This window comes from Hylaeus anthracinus, unplaced genomic scaffold (genome assembly GCF_026225885.1).
Source record: "Hylaeus anthracinus isolate JK02 unplaced genomic scaffold, UHH_iyHylAnth1.0_haploid 11994, whole genome shotgun sequence".
Classification (NCBI taxonomy): Eukaryota; Metazoa; Arthropoda; class Insecta; order Hymenoptera; family Colletidae; genus Hylaeus; species Hylaeus anthracinus.
Genome location: NW_026534341.1, coordinates 2,122,944 through 2,149,895, shown reverse-complemented (window position 1 = coordinate 2,149,895; position 26,952 = coordinate 2,122,944). Strand labels below are relative to the sequence as shown.

The 26,952-nt window shown below is 41.4% G+C and overlaps 1 protein-coding gene and 1 non-coding gene across 6 annotated transcripts in view; both read left to right on the top strand.

Moving 5' to 3' along the window:
- The window catches only part of LOC128888722 (neurexin-1), a 400,486-nt gene extending 375,453 nt beyond the window's left edge, over positions 1-25,033 (top strand). For 3 of the 5 annotated variants that reach the window (XM_054145804.1, XM_054145805.1, XM_054145803.1), the window contains 5 exons: positions 10,834-11,078; positions 11,801-11,918; positions 18,046-18,219; positions 20,347-20,506; positions 23,160-25,033. In XM_054145804.1, coding sequence (XP_054001779.1) covers positions 10,834-11,078; positions 11,801-11,918; positions 18,046-18,219; positions 20,347-20,506; positions 23,160-23,580 — 1,118 coding nt within the window. In that variant the 3' untranslated portion in view covers positions 23,581-25,033. The remainder of the gene's footprint in view (positions 1-10,833; positions 11,079-11,800; positions 11,919-18,045; positions 18,220-20,346; positions 20,507-23,159) is intronic. The other 2 variants (XM_054145807.1, XM_054145806.1) reach the window with 1 other exon arrangement.
- On the top strand, positions 12,690-12,797 carry LOC128889149 (U6atac minor spliceosomal RNA). The gene has a single exon (XR_008460376.1). It is a non-coding gene; the product is annotated as a U6atac minor spliceosomal RNA (small nuclear RNA).
- Positions 25,034-26,952: the final 1,919 nt, after the last annotated feature.

Sequence of the window (26,952 nt, the reverse complement as noted above, 5' to 3'; positions counted from 1 at the left end):
TCACTGCTCTTGAAGGGCGATCTACGCATTGTACACGGTTCGTTCCACGATGAATAGATAAATTTCTGGATGTTCGATGTTGAAGATTTTGTTTAGATCGAATCATCTTGCTGTCGATGTGTAATTAGGGGGTGTTTAAGTCATCATTTTCTTGCTTTTACGATCGTTTCGGAAATACAGATCGTTCGTATTGGTGGAGTCCGGTATCGGGCCACCGAGTATTGTTATCTTCGAGCCCTTATATTTTTCGAAAAATTTCAAAAGCTAGGATATGATGACTCAAAGTCCTTCTATTATATCGCATTTAAATAGAATTCAATGGTACTATCTCATCAGATCCCGAATTTAAAGCCATCTATTGCATCGTTTGTAAGCAGTCTAGACTTTCCACTCTAGGACGCTAAGACACCACGTACTTCTAGTTTGTCCAACAGAAACTGCTCCGCAGTGATGGACAAAACCCTAGGCTTCGAATAAATCTGAAGTTCGCCGATGCGTTTGTCTCGTTTCCTTCTTCGGAAAATGTTCAAAACTGCCCATTTGCCGATCGCTGTTGCTCCATCGTCTCAACGCCGTCCAAGGAGTCCTCTTCGAGGACCTATCCCTTACCCATCCTCGTCTTTGATCCCTGTCCTTCGAAGGACTCCACGGTTCAACGGGCCGATCGCGCTTGACACGCGCCAGGAATGTCGAGGATCATTTCCACGGGTCGCGCGTTTCGCATATTTTCCCACGAATTCGTGAACAGTCCCCGAGGAGCCCGAACCGTTCCCACAGGCTCGCCGAAAGCGTGAGAGAAATCCGTCCCTGGAAGCAGCGGAGCGATCTGGTTCGGTAGTAGGCGTTCAGACCGACGAAAGAGTTCGGCCGTTTTGTTCGCGTTTTCACCGTGCTGCTTCTCGTCCAGATCTTGCAATCGACCGAAAGCTTCCCACGGGACACCAGTTCCCAGCGGTTCCCGGTCGGCAGAGACTCTCTCCGTTCTCATGATCGTGAGAATCCGAGCGACTTCGGGGGAAACGGATTCCCAGATTCACTAGGAGACCAGACTCGCGGAGCTGGTCTAGATCGGTGTCCATTTACCCCTTGCGCCGTCATTCCTCGCTCGATCGACCTCGAAGGAGCGAAGGAGCGGAGTTAACGCTCGATGAAGAGAAGAGATGTAGGGTTGCGGGGGCAGAGATGATGTCTTTCATTCGAGAGTTCATTCGGGATGATTGTTGATCGAGGAAAATATATTCTGGGTTTTACTTTCGGGTTTTTGTTTGTTGTCTCGTTAACGATGGGAACTGTTGGGGTGGCTTGATATCATGGGGTTAAACGAGGGATGTTCGGTAGAGATGGATTTAGTGGTGGAATCTTTTTCATGTGGATCAAAGTGGATCGATGTTTCGATATTACTACTCATTGCGAAAACTTTCTTTGGGAATTTTATAGAATTATAAAATGTTTAAAAGGTAGGATAAATGAGCTCATTAACGCAAGGGAATATTAACGTAATCTCAAAGATATTATTCTAGACGCTGATTACACGAATTGTCTTAAGTATGCCACAGTGTAGTAGTGATGAGTAACAAGTGATGAGTAACAAGTGTTGAGTTCCAATAGTGGATTCCACTCGAGCTTCCACACGAATCACAATAATTACGACTTCTCTTGAGTCACGAAAAACCTACGAGAGACCTAGAATTCTTTATCATGAGCATAAGTGAACCCTTTCGCAAGCATTAAGGGATTAAGTTGTTTGTGAAGTACGTTGCAGAAGTGATTAAGAATCGCCGCTGACCAACGTAACCCTGATGGTAACCTGTTACAAGAAGCACGGAATTCAGCCCCAAATTCGACATCTTCTCACGATCCGTTCTGTAGCGACGAGCCGCCGAAATCTCGTTATTTTTTGTGCCAACCGCCATGAGAAACCGTGCCAACGGAAACTCGCAGCTATGCGTATCGAATGCCCGTACTGTTCGACTACGACCGTAGACTTCTCACGTTTTTGAAATCTCCCGCCCCTCCGAGAGGCGGGCTGAATCCGATTTGGATTTTACGGCTCCTCTATTTTCAGTCGCGTCCCATTTTCTGCCGTGGGAATCGTCTGGTTAACCTTCTCAGTCCTGTATCCTCAAATTAATCAAACATTTACCATGTATACGTATATACACGTATATTTGAATAAACCTAGCGACATTTATACATCGATACACAAATTACATTTATTTATCGACTCATTTCTAGGGTATCATATGAATTGTAGTCTCGTGTAAAGAATAAATATTCATTATCTTGCTCTAATTGTCACAGAAAATGCTTACGCAGAAATGAATAACAGATATGTAACATTTATAATCTTAATAAATTAAATATTTTTCATTAGACATCGTTGATAATATTAGTCCTATGGACACGTTCCATTGACGACATTTCAATGAAGTTACCCTGTAATGAAATTAATAAGCTCACAGAATTCTACTCTTCGATTGTTATTAAAAGAAAATTGTTGTCTCGGTCCAAAACAGAGAAAAATGGCGTGAAATTCGAGGTACGAGGATCGAGATCCATAGGAACGTTCCACACGCACGGCGGGCGTGTATAGAACGTAAGAAATGGTTAGGGTTGATCTAAGCGACGTGTTTAGAAGCATCAGGCAAACATGTCGAAGTGGTAGCTCTCCTAAACCAGTCTCGCTCGCACTAGGAACTGCCTTCAATTCTCAAGGTCATTCAGAAGCTACCAGACGAGTCTACGACCTGTGGCTATAGCGATGTTATCGGATCCCCTGCTCGTTTACTATGCTCCATTGCTCCGCTACATTACGCGGTAATAGGAACTATTGCTATTCAATTGCCTCAGTAAGACGACACTTTATTATACCGTCATTATTCTTTAAAATTATTGTTTTTGACGCAATCGTCATCGGCCAAATTACATGCTGCGTTAGAGATAGACAAAAAAATAGTTCAAGAGAAAGTCGAGTGGTACGATAAGGTTTATCTTTCTGTGATGTGAAATTTTTCGCAAGTGGACCGGTGTATCTACATATGCAATTGCATTTGGTTCACAAGGGGAAGCAGATTTTTCTGCTCAGGTCACGTTAGGTATCGTTGTGGTTGTCCATTGTGTCTACTAGCGAGCGGATCACTGTGTGTAATTCATAATTCATGGTAAATAAAAGCACTATGTTCATAAACTACTATATCAAGTAACACCACCATAGATCTCACATTCTATTCACGAATGACCAATATATGTGAGTAATACAACGTCATCGCCCACAACAAAGAGCCACATAAGTTCTATCCGCATAAAGGCTGAGTACATTAATCCTGCTTACATTAATCCTGCTTACATTAATCCTGCTTACATTAATCACGCCAATAAAATATCGTTTTACATTTAATCCACAAAAATTCTCACGAGTAATCGAACAGACACAAAGATCGCGAGGTCGATATCAATAAAACAAGTTCTAATTCTCGGAATAAAACTTATCTTCAAGGGAGATTAGGGAGTTATTGTTCCCGCCTCGAGAACTGAAACTAATTATCACGACCGACGCGAGTGTCGCCTCGAGTATGTGACAAGAAGCGACAAGGGTCGCGATAACAGGATTACGAAGCACGCGAAACGCGTTTAGGTGTCCCGTTCACGTCTCGTGCGTACGAAACGTTGCTGGTCTCATCGCCTGGGAATCATCGATGTTTCCCACACCCAGCGTACGACGTTGCGGCATTCCTGGTTCCCACCGTAAAAGCGGTGTGAAACCAGGCGGTTCCGAAACGGTCCGTGGGACCGATGTCCCTCGAGCGCGTTACGATTTCGATTGGTTCCCTTTCATTTACGAACCCGTGAGATAACAGGAACTGACGCCTCAGTGGCGTTTCTATAAATAGACAATCTAATTTCTTAGATGTTGATGTCGTTACAGTAATGGAGCAAAACGAATCGTACACGATTCGATAATGTAACATTAGACATCAAATAATTGTGTATGTATTACTTATTGATAAAACGAAAGAAACTTTTCGGACAACCTAATATAAATATACAGGGTGTCCCAAAAGTCGGGGAGGAGCCGGAAATGGGGGATAGCTGAGACGATTCTGAACAACAATTTCCTTTGCAAAAATGTCGGATGGGGCTTCGTTAAGGAGATATTAAGAGAAAACCCCGACCAATCAGAGCGTAGGCTAGGCGCTAGGCGGCCGCGCTCATACGCTACCGCGGCCGCTCGAACGGTCTACGCGCGCTCCGATTGGTCGGCGTTTTCTCTTAATATCTCCTTAACGAAGCCCCATCCGACATTTTTGCAAAGGAAATTGTTGTTCAGAATCGTCTCAGCTATCTCCCATTTCCGGCTCCTCCCCGACTTTTGGGACACCCTGTATACATGTATATGCTTGAAGCAGAGTCACTCGGGGAAACCTCGAGTTTATTATTGCCGGTTGTTTTGACGGAAACGGTCGAATTCTTAAGTCAAGGATTAAGTTAAGTCTGGCGATTTCAAATAAAATGATCGATTCCTGAATTTTGTATTAAGGACTTGGCATTGAGAATGTAAGAGAGAGTTGCTGAAATGGTGTAACGGATCGATTCGTGTTGCACAGTCTTCAAGGAAAAACGGATCCTTTTCCTCGTGGCCTTGAAGTGGCAATCGTCGCATTCCAACACGATTGTTCTTCTTTTTGTTCATCGGTGCCAGTTGTCCAGTAGCGGCCATCGTGGAACGTCAATTTAGGAATTCGCCGAAAGATTAGGCAACCCGATCCACGTTCGGGTTCCTCGTCCCCTGATCCATTTTAACCGATTGCGCCACTTGCCTAAGCGACCGATCGCCTTAACCCAGTTTCGGGTTGACCACCTCCGACTCCATACTTCCCTGTCAGTTTACTTATTAATTTAGATTATGTCGTGCAAGAGCTAATTGCTAGCCCTCGGGGACTCCAGCGATGTTTGTAGTTACAGTACGGGATTGGTAACTCCGTGGTACCCGAGCTAGAGGGAGGCCAGCGGGCCCCAATAGACGAGGAGTAAGAGACGCTGCAAACAGTATTAAAACGATCCAGGAGTCTTGTAAGAGGATGATAAGAAGAATGGAAATAAGCTAGTAATAAGTAAGCAGTAGCGCAATATGCCTGCCAATCGACACATCTGTGAGCTATAAACAAACAGACCGGCGACACTTGATAGCTTTATGACTGGGCCATTAGCTCTTGTTGGGAGACCACCCGTAGAGACGCCTGGTATTTGTCAACAGCTCGCTGGATCGGCCCAATCCAGCCATAAAACCATTGTATACAAATAACGAAGAGCTATTCACCTTCAAACGGTTTCCGAGAAACACTGAGGCTAGCATATCGCAGCTTTTAGAATTTTTCAAAGGAATCAAATAGTTCCTAAGAACTGTAACACGTAAGTGTGACACATAAGTGTGGGAGTGGACCAAGGCCTGATTGCCTCCCAGATGGTCCTCTTGTTATTCAGCTATCGAAGTCCAAACAATGTGAGGTTTACGAAGAAACTAAAATTGCTAATTCTCGAAAATTGCCTTTGCTCACGTGCAATTCCATAAACGTCTCAACAACCGTCCACATTTCGTGTTCCTTCTTATATTGGCTTCTTATACATATTGTTATTATTTTTACAACAGTTTGCGAATAAAGAAACATTCCTTCCGACAAACAACGCAATCAGGTTATCTCAGAAGTTTATCGCACCACTCGTATTCGACTGTTTTGTGTACTAGTATCTACCTAAATAGACAAAAGAAGTTTCAACGCGTAGAAGTTGATGTTACATCACGAATTGAGCAAAATGAATCGCGTATACTCGGTAATGTAACATAAAACATAAAATATTGTCCATGTATTACCAACGAACGAAACGAAAGAAACTCTCGGGACAACCTAATACAAACGTCACGAGTCACGAATAAACTGCTGTCGCGTTAGATTTACTCGAATAAAACGCATCACGTCGTCCCTTGACCCGTCGGTTGGTCTTCACTGGGGCCAGGCATCGGTCGAGTAGGCGTGGCTGCCTAAATTCTCTTATTCGGGTCGAGCGGGGAACCCTGAAGCACCCACGGACCTCCTGTTCTCCTAGTCGAGTGATACAGTTTATTGGACTTCTTCAGATCGGAATGCGACGCGAATGGCACGCTTATCTCGTTCCGGGAACACCTGCCAGATGATCGGCAATTTTACTGGCATTGGTTTCGGCGTAATTGACTCAGGAATCACTCGCGAGTGTCGCACGTGCGAGGAACGAGCGAGAGACGCGTGCTACGCTAACACACATGAGTCCCTGCTGGCGTGTCCGCGTGACGGCGAGCGTCGATCGACCAGCTGGATTTTTATGCTACGCTGATAGACTCACTATGCCTGGTCGGCAAGTGCTCGTTCGCAAGGAAAAAAAATAAAAGCATCTCGGTTGGAACTCGAGTCCGAGTTTCGACTTTGTCGGTTGTTGCGTTAGTACCAACGCGCGGTGGAACGATTAGGTGTCGGTGAGCAAACTGAGAATCGCTTAGGGCTTGGAATCTTTGAACGAATTAAAAGTATTATATTTGTTCGTGTTACGGGGAGAATTAATACGGTTTTTGTGGTAGAATAATTATTGTACATTTTTTAGTATCAGGATGTTTATATTCTACGAACCTCCAGGCGATGGTTCTTTTTGTTTTTAAGATTATTGATAAAAAGTATGGCATGTATCTTGGTTGTATTGATATTCTTGCATCGTAAGAATAGTATGATCGAAGCAATAATTGTTCTTACAACGAAAAGAAAAAATAAGACATATCAAATTTATATATTTATATGTATATGTCTTTCTTTCAAATCTCTGCAATTTGAACAATTTAACGATACTTGAAAATTGTCTAAATAGTTAGACATATATAATTATAACAATTATTCGTAAATATTTTTCAACGAATCGAAATGTAAATTGAATAACTATAGAAGCGAAAAAATGGTTCGCATACGGCACTTTTAACACACAAAAGAATAAACTGAAATAAAATACGAGTTTGGAACGCACGAGAACGTTACAACCGACAATGAGAGTTTAAATATAGTAGCAAACGCTATCGTTTGCAGCGAATTAATTATAGACAAAGTATCGCGACACACTTTATCGCATGGAAATGAAATGGTAGTATTTGCGACAGTGACGTCGATACAATTGACGTCACGTGTGAACAATCCGCGTATAGTGTATATGTACTTGATAACACGTATCATTTACATAACACGAAGTTACGAGCGCGGGCGTTCTTCGTATTAGTTTACATTCACCAACAGCTGTTACATTTAATAGTCCGAGATACTTTTAAACGATTATACCTCACAGTAATGGTAAAATAATTCAAATCGATTTATTTTAGTTTTAGCTTAATTTTATTTATTAGCATAATCCATTAGGAGGAACACGTTTCATAATTCTGTTAATTATTACTGGTATTAAATACTTTCATTCTCCGCAGATAAATACTGTAATCTCGTGAAATTTTGGATATTCGATTAATATTTCACAAGCGTGTTAGTTGACGCTATTTTAATTCAATTTTATAAATTAACATTAAGACGCTGATTAAGACGTTAAAACTTCTAGATCCGTCAACTTCACCCACACACTTCGAACTAGTTTCTTTGCCTCTTGAATATGATAAGCTTAAACCCAGGATTATTATTGATTTTATAATCGAAATCAATGGAATTTTCTCGAGTTTAGAGAAGTACCGTTACTATACCTGACATCCGAGACAATATGCACAATTGTGCATAAGACTAAAAATGTATTAATTTGATTGACATCGAGAGTATTCGCGTATCGTTAGTACCATTGGTAAATTGATCGAATTTTCCCAAGTTTAGAGGAGTCGCGTGACTGTGGGCGAGGTCTGAAAAGACCGTGTCACAGCTGTGCCTAAAATGGCACCGGAGCCATCCTCCTGGCAGCTTCTGCAAGCCTGCTAAGCCTGTCAGCCAGGCCCATTTTTTCTCGGCTCGCCAAAATTATTGTCCCCACAAAATTAATGTCGAACCGACCCTAACGATGCCTCCTGATATACCCTCCAGCTGATCGTCCTCGACAGCTGGATCAACTTGGTTCGGCTTGTTGCTTTCCTATTACCAGGTGGTATTTAACTCGCCCATGGCTGGTCACGTGAGGCCGAAACCACCGATCGAGAGAGCGTACCCCGATTCCTCAGGTCGCATCTCATCGCTCAGTTTCTAGTCGCCTAATGAAAAAATAACCGCATTATCGATCTCTGCCGATCGATTCCATCGCCCTGTCGGAGCCAACGGACACCGCGGACCTCCGAGACGACCATGCTGGCCTGGTCGGTGTCCCTGGTTAATATACATATCCGGAAATATTGATAGCGCGAAACTAGTAGTAACCCTTCTTCGACAGCTCTGCGATCATACCATTGGAAATGGAGGATAAATGCAAAGATAAAATACTAATTTTATCAAACAAAAGCTTTTATCTTTATTTCTAAATAAATTTTAGAAATATCGGAATGATAGCTCCGATGTTTACTGTTCGAGGAACTGGTCGAGACTAACTGAGAAATGTTATAGAAAAAATGGTAAAACGTATTTCTAGCTTTATACAGTGGACTCTTCACAGACGTGTGAAAACTATAGGAAGGGTCGTCGGTGACGCTTGAGAGGGCAGGCCGTATCCTAAACTTTCTCTTCTTTTATGCTGCATTGACAGATATGTGTACCTATACATATATATATATTTTCGATATATTTATTTTTGTAGCAAAATAAAAGATTGAATTACAAGAAATATTCCAAAACATATCGGTACGAGCGCTCTGTCCGCCATGACACTCCCGCTGTGAGGAATGATCAGAACCTGTCGACACGAATTGATGCTTGCCGAGAAAGTGAGATCGAAAGGCTGTTGATGTTGGTTAGATTCATCACGAGAGAATTCGTTCGATCTCCCTCTACACGAATTACACAATCGAGCTTAATATTAGGTCGTTCCAAAAGTTTCTCTCGTTTTATTAATAAGTAGAACACAAATCGGATGGAAATGGAAATGGCAGTGACGTCGATGGAAGGTTTGGATTTTTCCAAATCTATCGTAGCCAGTGATGAAACCAAGCAAAACCTCGACACGAACGGAAAACTGCAAAGACTTTTCTGCCAAGGTTAAGAGTTCCGACAACTAGATGTGCCTGATAATAAACTGAAATTACGCGGCAGTATGTAACGGTTCCTTGGTTCTTTATTGCTGCTACAGGTAAAGGACCTATCGACTCAAACATTCAAAGTGTCTGAAAGAACCAGAAAACAGTTACTATCGTATGGATGGAAATCTAGATCCAGGTCTAATCCTCTCGCAGTAATATTATATTCCGAAAGACCTACCATGGGTCATGAAACCATAATCGACAAATTTCATCAGACATTTCATTAGACAATTTAGACCCTACAAAGGGAAAGGGATCGAGGGAAACCCTTGAAGAGTAGGAAGGAGACTCGAGGGTCTACCTTAACTATCATAAAACCATAATCTCGACTCGTCGGACATTTTACCTGCCTTGCCTTCGACGAAGAAGGTACGTTCGACGAACACAGTTACCTGCACGTAATCCAATGAGTACTCATCCCACGAAGGGCAGGGTGAGCCCTAAAGAGTTCCACGCGGATCATGTTTGCCTGCTCTCAAAACCAACCAAATTTAGACCCTACAAAGGGAAAGGGATCGAAGGAAACCCTTGAAGAGTAGGAAGGAGACTCGAGGGTCTACCTCAACTGCCATCTTCTCCGAAGGTACTGCCATTGGGACAGTGGTCATTTGCCTGTCCATGCCAGACCCAGAGGCTCTCCTGCTCGCCTGGTCAACGGTCAAACGAAAACATTTGTCAGTCGCTAGGGACAGCATAAATTAAGTAGCGAGATATACGGTGAAGTAAGAAGGGACTTTCGAGGCTTCCTTTTCATACAAAAGGCGATAGGGCCACGCACACACGCGAATTTAGTCACCGATGCTTTAGGCTCTGTACGTTTTCGTTAGTGCTTCAGTTCCCTTCGGAAAGAGCTCGAGGAAGGAATTCCAATTCCAATGCGTATACAATAAAAGCATCCAGAGCAATCGTATTATATTTCAGGTAGAACTGATAAATAATTCTCTGAGTAACCTTTCAATCGAAATAAACGCTGGCAACATGAAAGTCGCCAAAAGAGGATTTTGTAATCGTAATTTGTTATTCGAATAAAATTCGAGAATTCTCTCTAGAGAATTTCATTATTTTGGGTAAAAGATACTTACAGACAGCCTTTATACAGGTTGCTGAAACTAGTTCAGTGTAATATCCCTCGCCAACCCCTTATCTCCATATCATTAAACTTTCAAATAGCTTTCTCGACGTTAACCGCTTCGCTGCCGAGTTCTTTTCAAGTAGTCGGTGTAAAAAACCCAACGTTCCATTATTTCGCTTATTAAATATTTAAAGCCAGTTACGAAACCTTGTACAGAAATTTCCGCGTAAAATTTTCTATGTTCTCTTTTAGTATCACTCTACGTTACATTTTCCGTTTATTTGTTCCTTGTGAAATGCAAATAGTCGCCATTCGAAAATCATTCCTCAACACGAACCGAATAACTTTGTAAAATAACATAGATAGATTTTTTTTTATAGATTTTCAAACATTAAGGGAGGAATTTAAAATACTTTATCGAATAAACTTCGATTTTTATTCGACTAGTAACGTACAGAACGTTGTTGATACTTCCATTTGTTGCTGGAAATTTCAATTCAGATGAGAATTTCGCTCACCTGAGAATTTTTGTCGCTCTCAGCAGGTCGCCAGCTGACAGTGTTCAACAGCCAGTCGACGATTCAAGTCGGTGGTCGATGGAACAGCGACAAAGCGAGGGTGGAGAGGCCATTTTTGGGAGTGATAGCAGGCCTGGTTGTGAACGGTGCAAGGATTTTGGAGTTCGCCGCCTCGAAGGATGCAAGGGTTACCACCAAAGGGGATGTTCAATTGTTACCAGCTGGGAGCTTGTTGGATCGCGCCGCTCCTCTGCAAAGAATGCAACAGGTGAACCGAGTTGAACAATGTACTCTGTGGTATAATCGAAAACGCGGGAACACGGGTACAAAAGCTGAATGCTGGCAATCAAACGCTAAGTGCCAACCCCTGGGAGAACGAACAGATCGATTAGACTGCTGGGAGTTCGTGTGCTTTGTAGGGGTGGAAAGCTCTTTCATTTACCAGTGAAGGGTACTTCGGTGAAATGAAAGTGTTAATTTATTTTAAATAAAATGTTTTTGTTAATTGTGCCGGTAGCTTTTTGGTAGTATAAACGACCATTGACTTTCTGTTCTTAAATCTTGAGATAAATATACATTAAATTCAATCATATAAGAATGATTCATGTCATTGTTAATATGGAATAATAAATTGTAAGAGATACTTTTAAGGCTTTTTGATAAACTTGCACGATACGATCGTAATACATAAAAAGGAGCTTCGTAAGTCAAATTCAATAATACTTTTAACACTTTTTTTCTTAATACCTACTTTGCATAAATCTCACGCAATCTAATTACACAGAAAAATATGTATTCATTCGTCTTTGCCGTGGAACGTAATTAATTGGAATCAACAAGGACGATGTACTGTTAATTAAGTTCTGCGATCTTCCCGAATTTTAACTTTACGAATGTACAACTAAAGTTTTCGTATTCTTTTTAATTCCAGCAAATTTTTCGTGTCCCGTGTCACCACAAATACTGTATTTCTTTTATTTCCCTTCGCAGACACCAGCGTCCGGTTTTCCAGGCATCGCGGATGACTTAATATTCTCTGGCGCCGGAAGTGGTTGCACCGCCGATGACGAGGACGAAGAATGCACACCGATCTACAGCCCTGATTCCGGTAAGTGTAAATGACACTTCCGTTGGCGTAAGTAGTTCCTCCTGCACGCACGAAAATTTTACATACATGTTTTTCGTCATTTAAAATTGCCCGTTGACGTTTCGAATAAAAACGAACGTCACCGACAATGTGTACGAATCATTTCAATCGATCCAAATTTGTTTTTCTTTTTTTCTAATAACAAAATACATCATCTTGCAGGTTTTATGCTAATCGTGCGAACTTTCGTTTAAAGCGAACAAAATTTGATGCATTCTGTACCATTCGTGTTTTCTTAAAAATTGAAATCCTGAGGATTTCTTTTAGAAAACTCCGCATATAGTCGATGAATGCATCGAGATGTCTGGAAAGATGTTGTACAATTTTGCGTTCTGAAAAGAAATTGCTTTCGGGGCTATTTCTATGTTCAAGAAATATTTTTATAATTTTTTAATAACTAAATCTTTTCTTCGTTTGGAATATTTTAGAAATCACGCATTCTTTGTACGTCTTATTTAGTACTTTATGTAATTTGAGTCGTGCGAAATTAGACAGTATTCGGTTTGGGAACCCCTGGTATAGCATATAGATATAGGAACATTTTACATAGTGCCGAATCAAATAAAAAAAAGTGCATGTGTCGATAGATTACGTTACGTGGAGCAAAAAATGTCTTAGTAGTTTTTCTATTGGACGAACCGTTTTTGAGCTATTCGCGAAAAACATCTTTCTCGCAAGTGGTCGGTCGACCAGTCGGTTCGTATATAAGCTCGCCGAGATCTGCCTCTGGTTGTGTAGTATGAAAGGAGAGACGTTTAGCACTCCCCTAGACAAGGATGGAAACACACATAAAATGGTAAGGCACTTGTCGCCTTTGGCGGCACTTACCAAATTTTTTTTTTTTAATTAACCGAAACCATTGTTTTACCCTTAATTATTCTTATTGTGCGTGACATTTTGATTAAACGTCGATTTCTAATATACAATCAAGTGAACGTAAATATTACGAAACGTAATTACAAACATTATTTATTATTTACTCGTTATTACATTTATTACTTCTTTTCTTTTATTTAGTACTATATATTACTTTTATTATTTACTTATTACACGTTGCACAAACACCAAAATAATCTTCGCTCATCTCACAAGATCCACAAATAATTCTCGTGTAAATCGATAACCTTATCGACTATCATTTCGGAGCGCGTTATTGCATACCCCGAATTACCAGTTCCCTACCTCTTTTTATTATATTTATACACATGATAAACGTAAAAACAAACAGTTGCCAGTTACAATGTTGATCGTCGTACCTATTGGTCCAGTCTTGCATTTTACATATTGTTTCACTCAAAACATTGAGTTTCACAATCTCTTTAGTCTTTGGAGTTATCATAGTTTCTTATATCTAGTTTACATTTTAAACTTACATTTTATTATTCGTTACATTATGTTAGTATATTATTATACATTTTCGCGAATTGGATCCTTGTAGGAACTTTGTACATTACTACTCGCAGAAAATAAACACAAGCAATTTTTATGAATTTCATAAGGTTTTTATACAGTGATTCCGTTCAAATCGATCATCGTATCGATCATCGTCGGTGAAGAGTGGCGCGATGAGAGCCAGTGCCAGAGGAGAACGTACGCACGCACGATCGGGTTCGCATATCGCATGGCATGCCACCTTTTCGTCTTCATGCTTGCCCGGTTGTATCTTCGATTCATTTGCATATTTAGGATGCTCGGCATCCTCCCCCACCCCTTTCTCTTTCTCGACCTCCTCGGATTGTCTGTCGGCCGGTTCGAAAATCTTCTCCGGCTGACTAAAAACTGAATTAATACCATCCCTTTAATAGGCAAACGAGCGCACGGGCCCGATTAAACGCGACTGTCGTCACTGGCCAACCGGTTATTTCGGTCGCGTGACATTTCGACGATGTAAATACACGGCGCCCGACGACGATGACGGAAAACGAGGAGATAAGACCGATGCAAATATTTTCGCTCGCGTAACGAAATCTTTCGCCATTCGTCTACTTTTTCTGTTTGCCAGGATCGAGGGATTTTCTGTGGTCTGTAACTGCGAGACCCTTGGTCATATTTACCCTTCGATTCGTATTGGGCGCCTGTAAGCGTTCGATTAGCGGCGCAAGTTGGCGCCTGTACGCTGGCGCCGCCTGTCGACGATCGTTCGAACGATGTTCCGCGTCTGATGGACGCCTACGGGGAGACTGGCGAACATCCTTGATAAAAGGGATTATAGGACTTTCGCACTAAATGTGTATTAAACGTTTAAATACGGTTTTGTATTGGGATTCGTTATTTTAATAGTTACTCTTGTAACTGAGGCTGTAGGACTTTGTTTTTTAATAAGTATTGTAGGAGTCTAAACGAAAAATAAAGCACGGGGATTCGAACGCACGATCCTCGGATCCACAGTCGACCGCTTTACCTACAAGACCAATCCCGTAGCCTACGTTTCGTGTTTTTATTTGACTCCTTATTGTTGGGTATGGGAGGCGTGGACGCTACAGTATTTATAAGTAGACGGAAGTTTGTAGGCATTATCGTAAAGAGTTGTCCTAAAAGCGATATAAGACCTTGTTTCTTAATAATTAATTATTTATAGATGGACAGGAGTATATAGGCATTATCGTAGAGTTTCTTGAAAGGGTATTTAGGACTTTGGTTTTTAATAATTTAATACACCCGTTAGCGTTATCGTAAGGAACGCTTAAACGACGTCATCTTTCACGTTTATTAGTTTCATTTTAAATAAACAGTCAGATTTGTTGTATACAATACACACAATTTATTGTATTCCGTGTGTGTTTTATTAAAAAACAAAATCTTGACGTTGGATAAAGTCTTTATCTTTCTTTGGATAAAGTCTTTAGTAACCGTTACGAACCAGTCGTTTATAAACAACAAGTGGCTATATAAAATTTATACTCATGCAAAATATATACATGCATATGCCAAGTACGCAAATTCGAAAAATATGCAAATATTCGAATAATATATATATATATCATGAATATACAAACGATATTCTTTTTGCAAAACTCCCACGTCCCAATAAAAATAAGTATTAAATTGAATACCAATTAGTAGTCGCCTATATTTACATTTTGCATTTATTATTCCAACGAGCGTTTATATTTCTCGGATGTTGTTCCCATGTCTTTTCCACGTTTTATTGTAATTTGTAAGCGATTTTCGTAAAAAGTTCGTTTGTTATCTGCACGGAACATTGTTTAACTTTCAGTTCACGTCGCGGATAAGAACGACAACGACCGTCAGTCGTTATGTTGTACAATACAGTCACGAAACTGTTAAGATAACGAGCTTAATTGTTTGAAATCACGCATGGGTTGTGCAAGAGATTTGGTATTCAAGATGATCGCGACTGATCGCGTATTTTTGCACACGAGATACCTGGTGGATAGTCGTTTCTCTTTCCCCGTGTTATCCGGTTACATTTGCGTATTCCATTTGTCTCGTTTGATAACCTAATGAGTTCCAGGAGGTCTTTTGTTGCACGGAAAATATGTATTTCAAGAAATGAGTGTTTTTGTATTGAAATAGTTGATTGTGTCTGGAATCGTTAAAATTGTTGTTAGAATACGATAGGATAAATACGAAATTTATTTCATTTACTTCATTTATGATTTACTTTATAATTATATTTACTTCAAATACAATGAAATCTTGTTAAAAAGAAAGCATACATTATTTTATAATAAATTCATCTGAATTTACGGAACAATATTTATTCGATCCATTTGATTGAAACGTAGAAGGAACCGCACGAGTTTGTAATAAATTCATCTGGATTTATAAAACAATATTTATTTGATTCGTTTCATTCGAATGTACATGTATTTTGTTATAATACGTAGACTATTTGCCTAATAGCTTCTATAAGAGAATCAATTTCGTTCACGATCAATGAACAATGCGATAGAGCTTAAAGGTTAGAGCTATTTGGGGTCGCGATTATAGACCTTCCCTCTCAGAATGATTCCAAGTTTAGAACTCACCAAGATGTCGATAAACGTTCTCCTAAACACGAAAACTGTTCTACAATGTACTAACAAAATGTTTCATATTAATATACACTTGTAATATAATTTTATTTCTCAACAAGGGCCCCTTCGGAGTTTTAAATTTCTACGAACCACTTGCGCAGCAATTAGTTTAGTTTGAATCGGATACTAGTATAATATCGCGGTGGAAATAGCAAAATAAACGAATCCACCGCTAGGAAGGCAACGTTTCGTTTCGGCTACGAACCATCGTGCCAAAAATAATTCAAACAAAATCGAAAATCAACGAAATTGCCGGCGAAATTGAGTTCAAAGGAAAACGAACCTGGTACGGGGTATCGCGAACAAAACGTTCCCAATCAAACCTGCATTCTATTTCCATTATCGTCCCTCCGACCCCGCATCTCCCACCCCGGGGCTTTCTGTCCCTCTTACAATAACCGCATTTTCATTTTGCATTATACAAATAACCCAAACGCCGTGCGATCGTGCGAAAATTATGCGAATGTTGTACACCACGCAGCGGAACGCCGTTCCAATAGACACGAACACGGCTGCGTTTATGTTCGTTCTCACCCTGTATCGCATGGATTTTATTTTACGTTCCAAAAACGCAATAATCCCCTTCGTTATTCGTTATACGCGATCCTTATTTTTTTACTATGTTGTAAATGTTCGAATTTTTATTTCATTCTGCCTTTAAGATTGCGGACATAATTATCGGATGTTTTAATGGTTGTTAGGAAGTGAATTATAATAAATTATCGACCTTGTACGTTTCTAAGATTCATCAGAAGTAAGAAAAGCTTAGAAGCTTAGAAAAGTATTTATATGAATATTCTTCCGGGTGATATACAGTCAGTGTAAAAAGTATTCGTACAGCAACCGATTTAAAATAAATGATTCCTGTACGAACACTTATTACACTGACTCTGTATTTTGATTAATAGACATAGCGACCATGTCAATACGATTTTAAATTTCTTATTTATTCATTTCTTCTTTATTGAAACGTCCAAGTATTAAAATTATAATATTACTGTAATTATTTGCGAATAAGACTTCTGTAAGGCTTTCATTTTTAACATCGACACAAGGCATCATAAATGTTACCGTACTCTATTAAAACTTGCCTTCCACTCTGTGCGGTAAGCTTAGAAAAGGTTGATCACCTAACCGCTAAGCTGCTAGATGTTCCCATAAGGAACCATAATGCGCAAATCCTGTAATATTTCCTAAGCAGACTTTACAGGGATTGCTTTTATTGGCTTCCCAATGGAGCACATTATGCAACAAGAGGGTTGAGGACCCTCGACTAGGTTGGCGCCGCGATCGACAAGCGATGATGCTATTTTTAAGACCGCGTAGACTTTTCTCAAAAATTTCCATTCTTTCACGTCAAAAGGGTAAACCAAACACCTATTCACTGTTATCTAAACCGTCCCTCTTGTTGCCAGACAGGGAACCCTCGTTCCTCTTAGACAGAATTCACTGTACTTGAATTAAGTCAAATGAAGCAAAAACGAATTTTTAACTTAAACGAATACGTTCGTACTTGACAAGACGAATAATTTCAAATGAAGGATAAGATAACCGCACACCTCTCAGACGGGACGTGCCGTACTTTAAATCGAATGAATCTGATCTCATTCGCCCGGTTCGAGGTGAATAAATACGAAGGAAGACATGGTTAACCACGCGCCTCTTAGACGGTACGATAAAGACTGGATAAGTGCAAGAAAATCAGGACTCGAACATTGCAGTTGTCCAGTCGAGGTTTCTATTCCGTGTTTACATTTGACTCGAGTCGAACGTAGAAAAGGACAGAGAGCGAAAGAGAAAGAGGTCCGAGGTAGAAAAGCAGTAAGCCGAAACGTATCGGTGAGACAATAGCAACGTCTCACCGAACCTTCCGATGGTGGGGATAGCCATCTTGCATTTATCCAGTCAATCCTGTCTCGCACTTGTCCACCCTTTACCGTATCGATCTAAGTCAAATGTACTTTTTATACCACGAAAGTGCGGTTTATTCTTAACATTGAAGACACGATTATCCTTGCAAACACTTACGACGCGTCGTGTGTTCGCAGACGACATAATAACGCCCGTGTACGTCGCGCCAACGAGGTCGCCGACGACGCTGAGGCCGAAGCACCACAAGGAGAAGATCCAGGAGCGTCCTTCCTGCGACGACGAGGAGGACTGCGGGGAAGGCTCCGGCGAGCCGGTCACCACCGAGGAGATCCTCGTCACGTCTGCCACCGGTCCGTTTCTTCTGTTCTTCTTTTTTTCTTTCGTTTTCATTTTTTTTCGCTCTCCCACCCTCGGGACACTCGATTTTCACTCGAGTTCGCTCGCAAACACGCGACGCCTGGTATTGATCTTCCGTGCACGGTTTCCTCTCGTTCACTTCCTAGTGCATGCTCGCCGCTCGTGCCGGCGGAGTATTTCCGAGACTTGCACGATCTCCGTTAGTACTTTCGTCCATTTCTCGCGAGACCGAGGGTAACCGTCGTTATTTCGTTGGAAAACGCGAGGGAAGGAAGGATCAGATCTTTGTGACGTCAGAACGTTTTCGAGACTTTTGGGAAAGGGGTTGAAAATGATGGAAGTGGCGAGGCACGTTTTTTTTGCGTTCCGAAGAACGAAAGATACTTGTGTTAATGGAAGATACATTTGTGATACGTAACTCGTACTAATTTGAAAAGGATGATCCGTGTGTAAGAAATTTAAACGTAAGCTCAAATTGTTTGTTTTCTGCTGTAAGCACTTCCGTTTCCTTTGTACAGTACTTTTTAACAGTTCTAAAGATGTTCTTTACACACCGAAATTTGGATATGTTGTAGTCTTTAGTGATATTTGAACGTATCTCGAAGGACTTTGAACAATTCTGAAAATTGTCGATTTTACAGCTGTTGAATGTTTCGTTGTACCTTTGTTTATATTAGATATTAAAGTACCTATTACGTTAAAGATACTTAATATGATTCGGATAGCGGTACTCTGATGCAGTTGAATATCTTTAATAATATCTTGATATAATTAAATATTTGTATAAAATTATACAGACATTACAAAGATCGTTTTACGAAGTCTCTACGAGAAATACATTTGCAAATATAACCCACTTTAATTTTATACAAAAAATTAGTTAATGCATCTCTCAAGAAACTTCTTGGGTAAAAAAAATTAAGAAATAGAATTTTACTCCAATTTCTAAACTCTGCGTGAAATCTATATATGTAACCAACCGAAGGTTCAAATAGCGTTAAAAATCACTCGTTAAATAATTAGAAGCAACGATCTTCGAAATACGAGCTGCAAAAACGGTGGAAGTGTAGAAGCGCGGCTCGTTACGGAAATACTTGGTTCGTGGGCGTCCTCTTTATCTGCATATCCCTCAACTTTGTGTGGTGAAAGCTCCGCCAATCCCGACTGCCACCAGTTAAGTTGACCGTCACGAAAATAGCGCTACCCTCACCGGCGCGACGGGGATGCGATTTCTTTCAGTACGGCGCTCTTCACCGCAGAATAGAGTGCCCTCTTCATCGTTTGCTCGGCCTTCGTTTATCGCGGTTAAAGTAATTCCGAGCCAGACGACGAATAGAACGCTTTCGGCGCTTCACGTTGCGAAACTTCCTTTTGGGCCATCCTCGAGGGCTTGACCTTCGGAAACACCTTTTCACGTGCTCCTTTGGCTGTCTCGGCCCCGAGATTTCACACGATTAGTTCGAAAAGTGACGGAGGTATCCGCGACCGACTCGATTCACCCCTTCGGTGAGCGAATTTGAATCGTACTCGCGAAGAGAGATCGTTTCTTGCTGGTTAACTGTTTCATCGATTGATTAATGACAGAGAAAGACAGCTACCTAAAACCTGTCCACGTAACCTGAACAAATGTCACATTTATAACAAATATAACATTTATTACAACCCCCTCGCAACTCGGCCGAATAACAAGAAAAACTGTCGACGAAATTTTCCTTCATCCCCAAGAGAAGCGCTCCGGTGTCCCAGAACGCCAAGAATATTCCAATCCGTGACTCGTCGATGACACCCCGTAACAAGCGTTTAAATTCACGGGAACCGACGCGATGGTATATAGTCTAGCGACAATCCCAGGGCGAAAAAAAAAATCAATCATCCTTGGAGAAACGACACGGCAATTCCCTTCGCGTGATTAAACGTACGTCCATGGAAGCACCGGAACACGACTCCCTCCGGTTGTCCTCGGCAACGTGGCTGCCCACGCACGCGTGAATATCGCCGGCCTACGCACGCGTAAATATTGTCGGTAGCACGTTACTACCCCCATCAACCCCTCGGCAGCCAATCGGATACACGTAATTGCACCAGCCGGCTGACGGTTCTTCATTCCGTTTCTCGAGCAGATTCCAGCTCGGTGACGTACACGACAGCCCGCGAGTACACGAGCAGCCACATCAGCACGCAAACGTCTCCAGGCTCGCCGTCGACATCGACCCGGGACACCGTCACCGTATCCGGCCAGTACAATGTGTCGACCACAGACCTCGAGACCAGCGACGCCAGGTCAGTCTGTCAGTTTCGACCCCGGGACAAACTCCTCTTCTGGCCACGTTACCGAGATTCGTACGACGTTCCTCGGGGTTGCCGACTCGAACGCCCGGCAGGGGGTTGAACTCGTGGTTTTCGCGGAGTTCGTCGCCTCGCGATTCGATGGTTTCTGTAACGTGGCTATTCGAGGACCGTGTCCTGGTTAGTTCCTAATTTTTTTTTTTTTTTTTTTTTTTTTTTTGTTGGTAAGGGTTGTCCTAGAATTCCGATTGCGAACAATATGTTGCATGAACAGCGGGTTACGGCAATATGTTGCATAGTATGTATGCTTTCAGGGTGGATTTTATTTTTTATTTTTCGGGTCGTTGAAAATGTGGAAGGAGTTTTTTTATTTATTTAAGGAAAGCTTCGCGGTTTAATTTTCGTTTGAATGTGCTCGTTATTAGTGTTTGGGAATTGTGAAAAATATGCATATTTTCGCGAGAGATGTAATGCATAAGTGTATGTAGATGTTAAAGTTTGTAGCGAATTAGTCGAACAAGTGAAAGGGGGAAAGATGTCAATTTTTTTAAATGTGTTGACACTTTTTTTTCGAATAGAAGTTTAGTCGTTGAAAATATTCCGAGTCTGTATAGCGAATCGAAAGACAGTTTGTAAAAAAGAATAAGGAAAGGATGCATCCTGCATAAGTTATAAATTCAAAATCTATTTGTACTCCATTAATCAAGCATTCGGATATATACCTTTGTTTATATTATTCCTGTTGACTTCCACCAAATATACTAATACACTTTATATATTTGTGAAACACCCTAAGACAAGCCTGTACGTTCTTTGGTATTTTGTCATGAAAAATTGTTGGCTGAAATTGTTTACTTCCTTTCAAAATTTAACTCTGCACAAAGTACATTTTTCATTCAGTGCCGATTCAGTATTATTTTTATGATATCAAGAGTTTAGTTTGAAATCAGACATGAAATATAACGTAATTATTTATCCTCTTGTAACCTTGTACATTAAAAAGACGATGCTCGATATTTAAATTTTCGCACATGCGTGTTGAAATTAAAGATAAATTATTCATCCGTCTATGAGTTGTATGGCGGTTGCGGATAACCAAACTGTGATTAAGCAGTCAAATTGGATTTAGCTGTTTGGTTAGTTAACCGTCCTAACCGATCCAGTCAGCTCGTTGAACTAACTTCCAAAATTGATTCAACATCAGGATTTCATACCGTAATCAAACAGCCGTGAGCTATTTGACTTTCGAACAATATTTTTACCACGGTATTCCAATTTCCAACATTTCCGGATAGAGTTTCAGAACTGAAAAATCAACGATTGCCCAATTCTAATTTTATCGGTTTTCTTGGATGGAAATTTTCCAAATATAAAACGGCGATGCAATATTTAATGAACATTGCAATTTGAAAACCGTAACGAAGCAACCGAAAGTTATTTCGCAACGAAAAAGTATTTTTATTCCATTATCTTGTTGAATTAAATATTTCCAGATGGACTCTGAAATAAACGTTTTTATTTATCGCTTTTCTGTAGCTGATATTTCCAAACATAGAGCCACGTACAAACTCCGAACGCCTGCTATTTCAGGTATCATAATGGCTCGAAGCTTTTAACTGTCCCACTGACATCAATTTTAGCGCTCAATGTTTCGAATTCTAGCGGTTTAATAATATTTCATTACGTGACAACATTTCCAAATATTCCTTCGTAATAAGTCCCGATCGATAGACTCAAATGTGTCGTAACTTTATTAAACGCGAACGTTGAATGAAGAGTAATGACTCTTCTTTTATGACCGTACCTTCGACGAGATTATTTTAATAATAAATAGTGCGGGTGAATAATGCTTTTGTGGCCTGCATTCGCATTCGCAATGATTATCATCGTTCGTTACGCAGTCCTGTCGACGACGGTTCCTTTGTTTATTATTGTATATTGTTTTACATTTCCCTTTGGCCTGGTACTAATAGTTTCGATATAAATTTAATAATACTCGATAGTAATACATGCACGAATAACGATAATATACGATGACTCGTATGCAGGATTTAGAATTATTAAAGCTATTCGTAAAAAGGGTTAGGTCCTTATAAAAATGATGTAATTAAAATCGTCACTGGCTCTCCGACTATACAGGGTGTTTCAGAAATGTTGGAGATCCTTGAAAGGGGTGGTTCGGGAGGTGATACGAAACCACTTTTTCCTTAGCGAAGATGTCGCGAACTGCTCTACTGTCCGTCCCGTGGCTCGACGTGCATCGAAGGACATCGGTGATGGGCAAAACCCTAGGGTTCGAATGAATCTGAAGTTTTGAACATTTCTGAACAACTTTCGAACATTTTCCAACGAAGGAAACGAGACAATCACACATCGGCAAACTTCAGATTTATTCGAAGCCTAGGATTTCGCCTATTACACTCCGAAGGACATCGACGCGCGCGCTCTGATTGGTCGCGCGTTTTCTTATATCTCCTTAATATCTCCTTAATGAAGCCTCCGATATTTTCGCTAAGAAAAGGTTGTTTCAAATCACCTCCCGAACCAAGAACCTCCTGAAAGGTTTTCAAGAACCTCCGACATTTTTGGCACCCTACATTAGCCAATTTTCTAAAACGTTGAGTAATCGGTTCTTGAACCCTTGCAGTAGCATCGTGACGCAAAGGTCGACGACCGTGACGACCCAGACCACCACCACAGAGATGACGGACCCACCTCCGCCCCCACTGCCCCCGATACACACGCCGGTCCCGGCAACCCCGAAGAACCCCAACAAGAACAGGGGAACCGAGGCAGCGGCGGACGGCGCCGCCTTGATAATCATCATCATAGCCGCGGCGTTGATCGCGATCATCCTCATCATCCTGATCATCCTCAAGTTCAAGAATCGTCCCGAGACGAGTTACAAGGTCGACGAGACGAAGACCTTCTGCCAGGATCCGAACGCGGCGCTTCTAGGCGCCACGGGTTCCGGTCAGCCGTTCAACGGCGCCCTGAAAAACGGCGCGAACGGCAGCAAAACCAACAAGAAACGGGAACTGGTGGACATCAAAGAGTGGTACGTGTAGAGGTCCGTCTTCAGGATCGCTATCTACCATACGCTTAAACTCTGCACACACGTGCTCGGAATACTACTCTCTCTGGCGGCCAGGTGGCCGGAGTCGGACTCGAGAGAGACGGCCGAGCCTCGTTTTAGATTCTTCGTTTGTTGGTGCTAAACCGGGGGTGGCATCAGTTTATTCGGTTCTATCGACGGATGTAAGAACGGGTGTTCCTTGCGTGTGAACGACTCAAGGTCGTAGACAGTGATCGAGACGCGGTTCCCTCTCGATGGGCCACGAACTGTGCGAAAGTCGAGGTCGGTGAGCGTCGTTCGATAAGGATTCTCCGATCATCCCCTTCGCTCCTCGAACCTTCGAAAGGTTCTTCCGGGTCTCTGGAGGACGTTTCTGGTGTACCTCGAGGGGACGACGATGGAACCCGATCGACGTCGACGAGCCGCGAGCTGCGGTTGAAGAACAACGAGACGCGACGTAGGAACGAGCGTTTCAGGTCGATGTTCTAGACGTCGTCGCGCGACCGGAAACAGACGGAGCCAAGACTGATCGCGCGAAACGATACCAAAAGAGGCGAATGAGATGCAGAAACGAGCTGGAGCGTCGAGGGTGCGCTGAACGATCGAACGATTATCGCGAACTGCGACCTCGGGACTCTGAGAGACGCGAGGTAAATCGCCGGCGAAGGTAAAGCATCGCGTTTATCAATTCTTAAATTCGTGTTATCACTTGGTTGGTGGAACAAATTCGGAATTATCAACCGTTAAATAGGTTTTCCATGACTGCGATTTCGTAACTGCTGTACGCTGCCAGCAACATGCGTCTTCCTTGGGGTGTTCAGGCCCTCGAGGTCCTAGTCTGTAGATGGAAAATAATCGATTGGGTCGGTTTTTATACTTTGTTAAGGTCTCGAGTTTGTAGCACTGCTGACGGGTAGCAATGTTGCATGACTTTGAACCGAAGACTGTATACTCTTGTATTGTAGGATGAACTCCGAGGGGTCTGGCTAGTTTGGGGGTAAAAATATGAATTTTTTTTATACATTTTGTAAAAGATTTTTAACCTTGGGAATGCATTATGCCCGAAGGTTGGTGCGATTGGAAATATTGGCAGGGTTTTGGGACTTTTATTTGAAGGCTATATACAATATATATATATATTGGAACATTGTATGAGAGATTGCAAGGGCTTTGATTGGTTTCAAGGTAAATATGTCAATTTTTGTATGCATTTTCTGAAAGAATTAGGCCTTGAAAACGTCTTAGTGAAAAGAATACGATGACGTTTAAAAAGTTAGTGTAATGGGACTTTGAACTGAAAACAATGTACGCGATTTTTATAGGACGAACTTTAAGGAGTCCGACTGGTTTGGAGGTAAACAATCAATTTTTTCACACGTTGAAAGTTTCAACCGTTCAGACCTTAAAAGCATTACAGGTGAACGGATTACGATAAGGACGCACATCTCCATTCGATCTCCATGTATACAAAAATTAAATTAAGTAATTAAGTAATTAACAGAATTTAAAAAATCGAATAAACCAAAAATGTTTTCTTTTCATCGAAGCCCCACGGTTCGTGCATCCCTTTCGTAAAGCAGTATTTCTACACGAAAAAAAAAAAACGTATATTTCCTTGAAAATGTATATAAACAAATACGCAAAGTAAAAGAACCCGCGAACAGTATCACAAAAAAAGTATTCGTGAAAAAATGCCTTATTTTAGCATTCTGGACTAGGAGACCCTCGAGTTCCATCGTTCAAGAAAGGTCCCCCCCAAAGTCTCTCACCTAAACGAAATATTAAATAACAAACCACAAGAAACAAACAATTCTCGATCACTTGTACGTTCAATAAAAATTACAATCTAAACCTCTGAAACTCTAAATAAAACTGTACATCGGATCGGACGAATGAAAACTTCTCGCTAATAGCTTGCAAATAAACGTTGAAACCAAATCGCCATGATTTGCTACTCAAAATACTGTTTCATCGATGTCTGGCATCCTGCGGTACTTACGAGATCGCCGTGTTTGTTCCACCAAGTCCACATCCAGCATTTCTCCAACGCCATTCGAGCGCAGGCGACGAAAACGAACCCTCGAGACACGATCCAACCCCCTCCTGGGGGACTCTTTGTCGCGAATCCGCGCGTTATCCACGAAAATCAAACTTCTTCCTTATTCGCCGTGCCGCTAGTCGTGTATTATACTTATTGTATATGACAGATTTATTATGTACCATATTAACAATCACGTGCATGATCCTTCTTTAGATCACGTTTACACGATTCGATCTCGATAGTCGTTGCTTTAAACGGAAAAAGGAAAAAGGGATCGAACAGCGAGAGGTGCCGGTGAACGTGTCTCGAGGGCGGAGCTTTTTCTTTAAACGTTATCATAGTCCAGTATACATATATACGAGAGCGAGAAAGTGTTGGAACTAAAGCGTACGAACGAAAGTATCAATGCGAACGATCCTATCTAGCGATTAATAAACTTATTGTTGTATAGAAGAAAAAAAAATATATATATATATACATATACGATATTTATCGATTATGTTATGCGTGTAAATTGTTTATTAAATTATATAGATTTTATTAACAGCGTGGAAGAACGTGCGTGTACGTGTGTGGGTGAGAGTCCGCGTTGTTTCGTTCGAACGAGGAGTCAGCGACTACGAGCAACGTCGGTTGTGTTTACGCGTAAGTTGACTTGTGCGGAAAAAAAACGTGACGAGTTAGTTTAAACACCGGATAATTGCTGTACAGAAGTTTCACCTCGAGCACCCTTGATCTAGCATGGCGCAACACACGTTTCATTTTATACGAGTGCGCGTCCCCCTTGCGCATTCGCGGACCCTGTAAGCGAGGTTCAAGCATGATGCTGTGAAAATTTGTATAGCGAAATGTGAAATTAACTAAGCAAAAGTAATGAATTGAAATAAAGGTTGAGTACCGATCGCTACCTACATTAGGAACGCTGCAGACGAAGTTCAAACATAACTCGCGCCATGACCATTTTTATCGTGAAATGTGAAATTAATATATCGAATAAATGAGTTGAAATACAAACTAAAAGCTGAGTACCGATTGTCGTCTACGGTAGGAAGGCGAATGCAGATATCAAATAGCTACGAGGTATTTGGACGAGAGCGCGTCCCCCTTGTGCATGGTTGGACGCTGCGAACGACGTCCACGACGATACACAAATTTCTAGAATGAAATACGGTACTGAGATACAAACTAAAAGTACCGATCGCTATCTAGAATAAGAAGCGACACGCGGCCGCCAAATAGCTACAGGGTGTCCCGGATAAATATGTAGGGAATCAGCAACGGCGTCGAGTAAAACTTCTGTATCGTTAGCAATATTCTGTGATT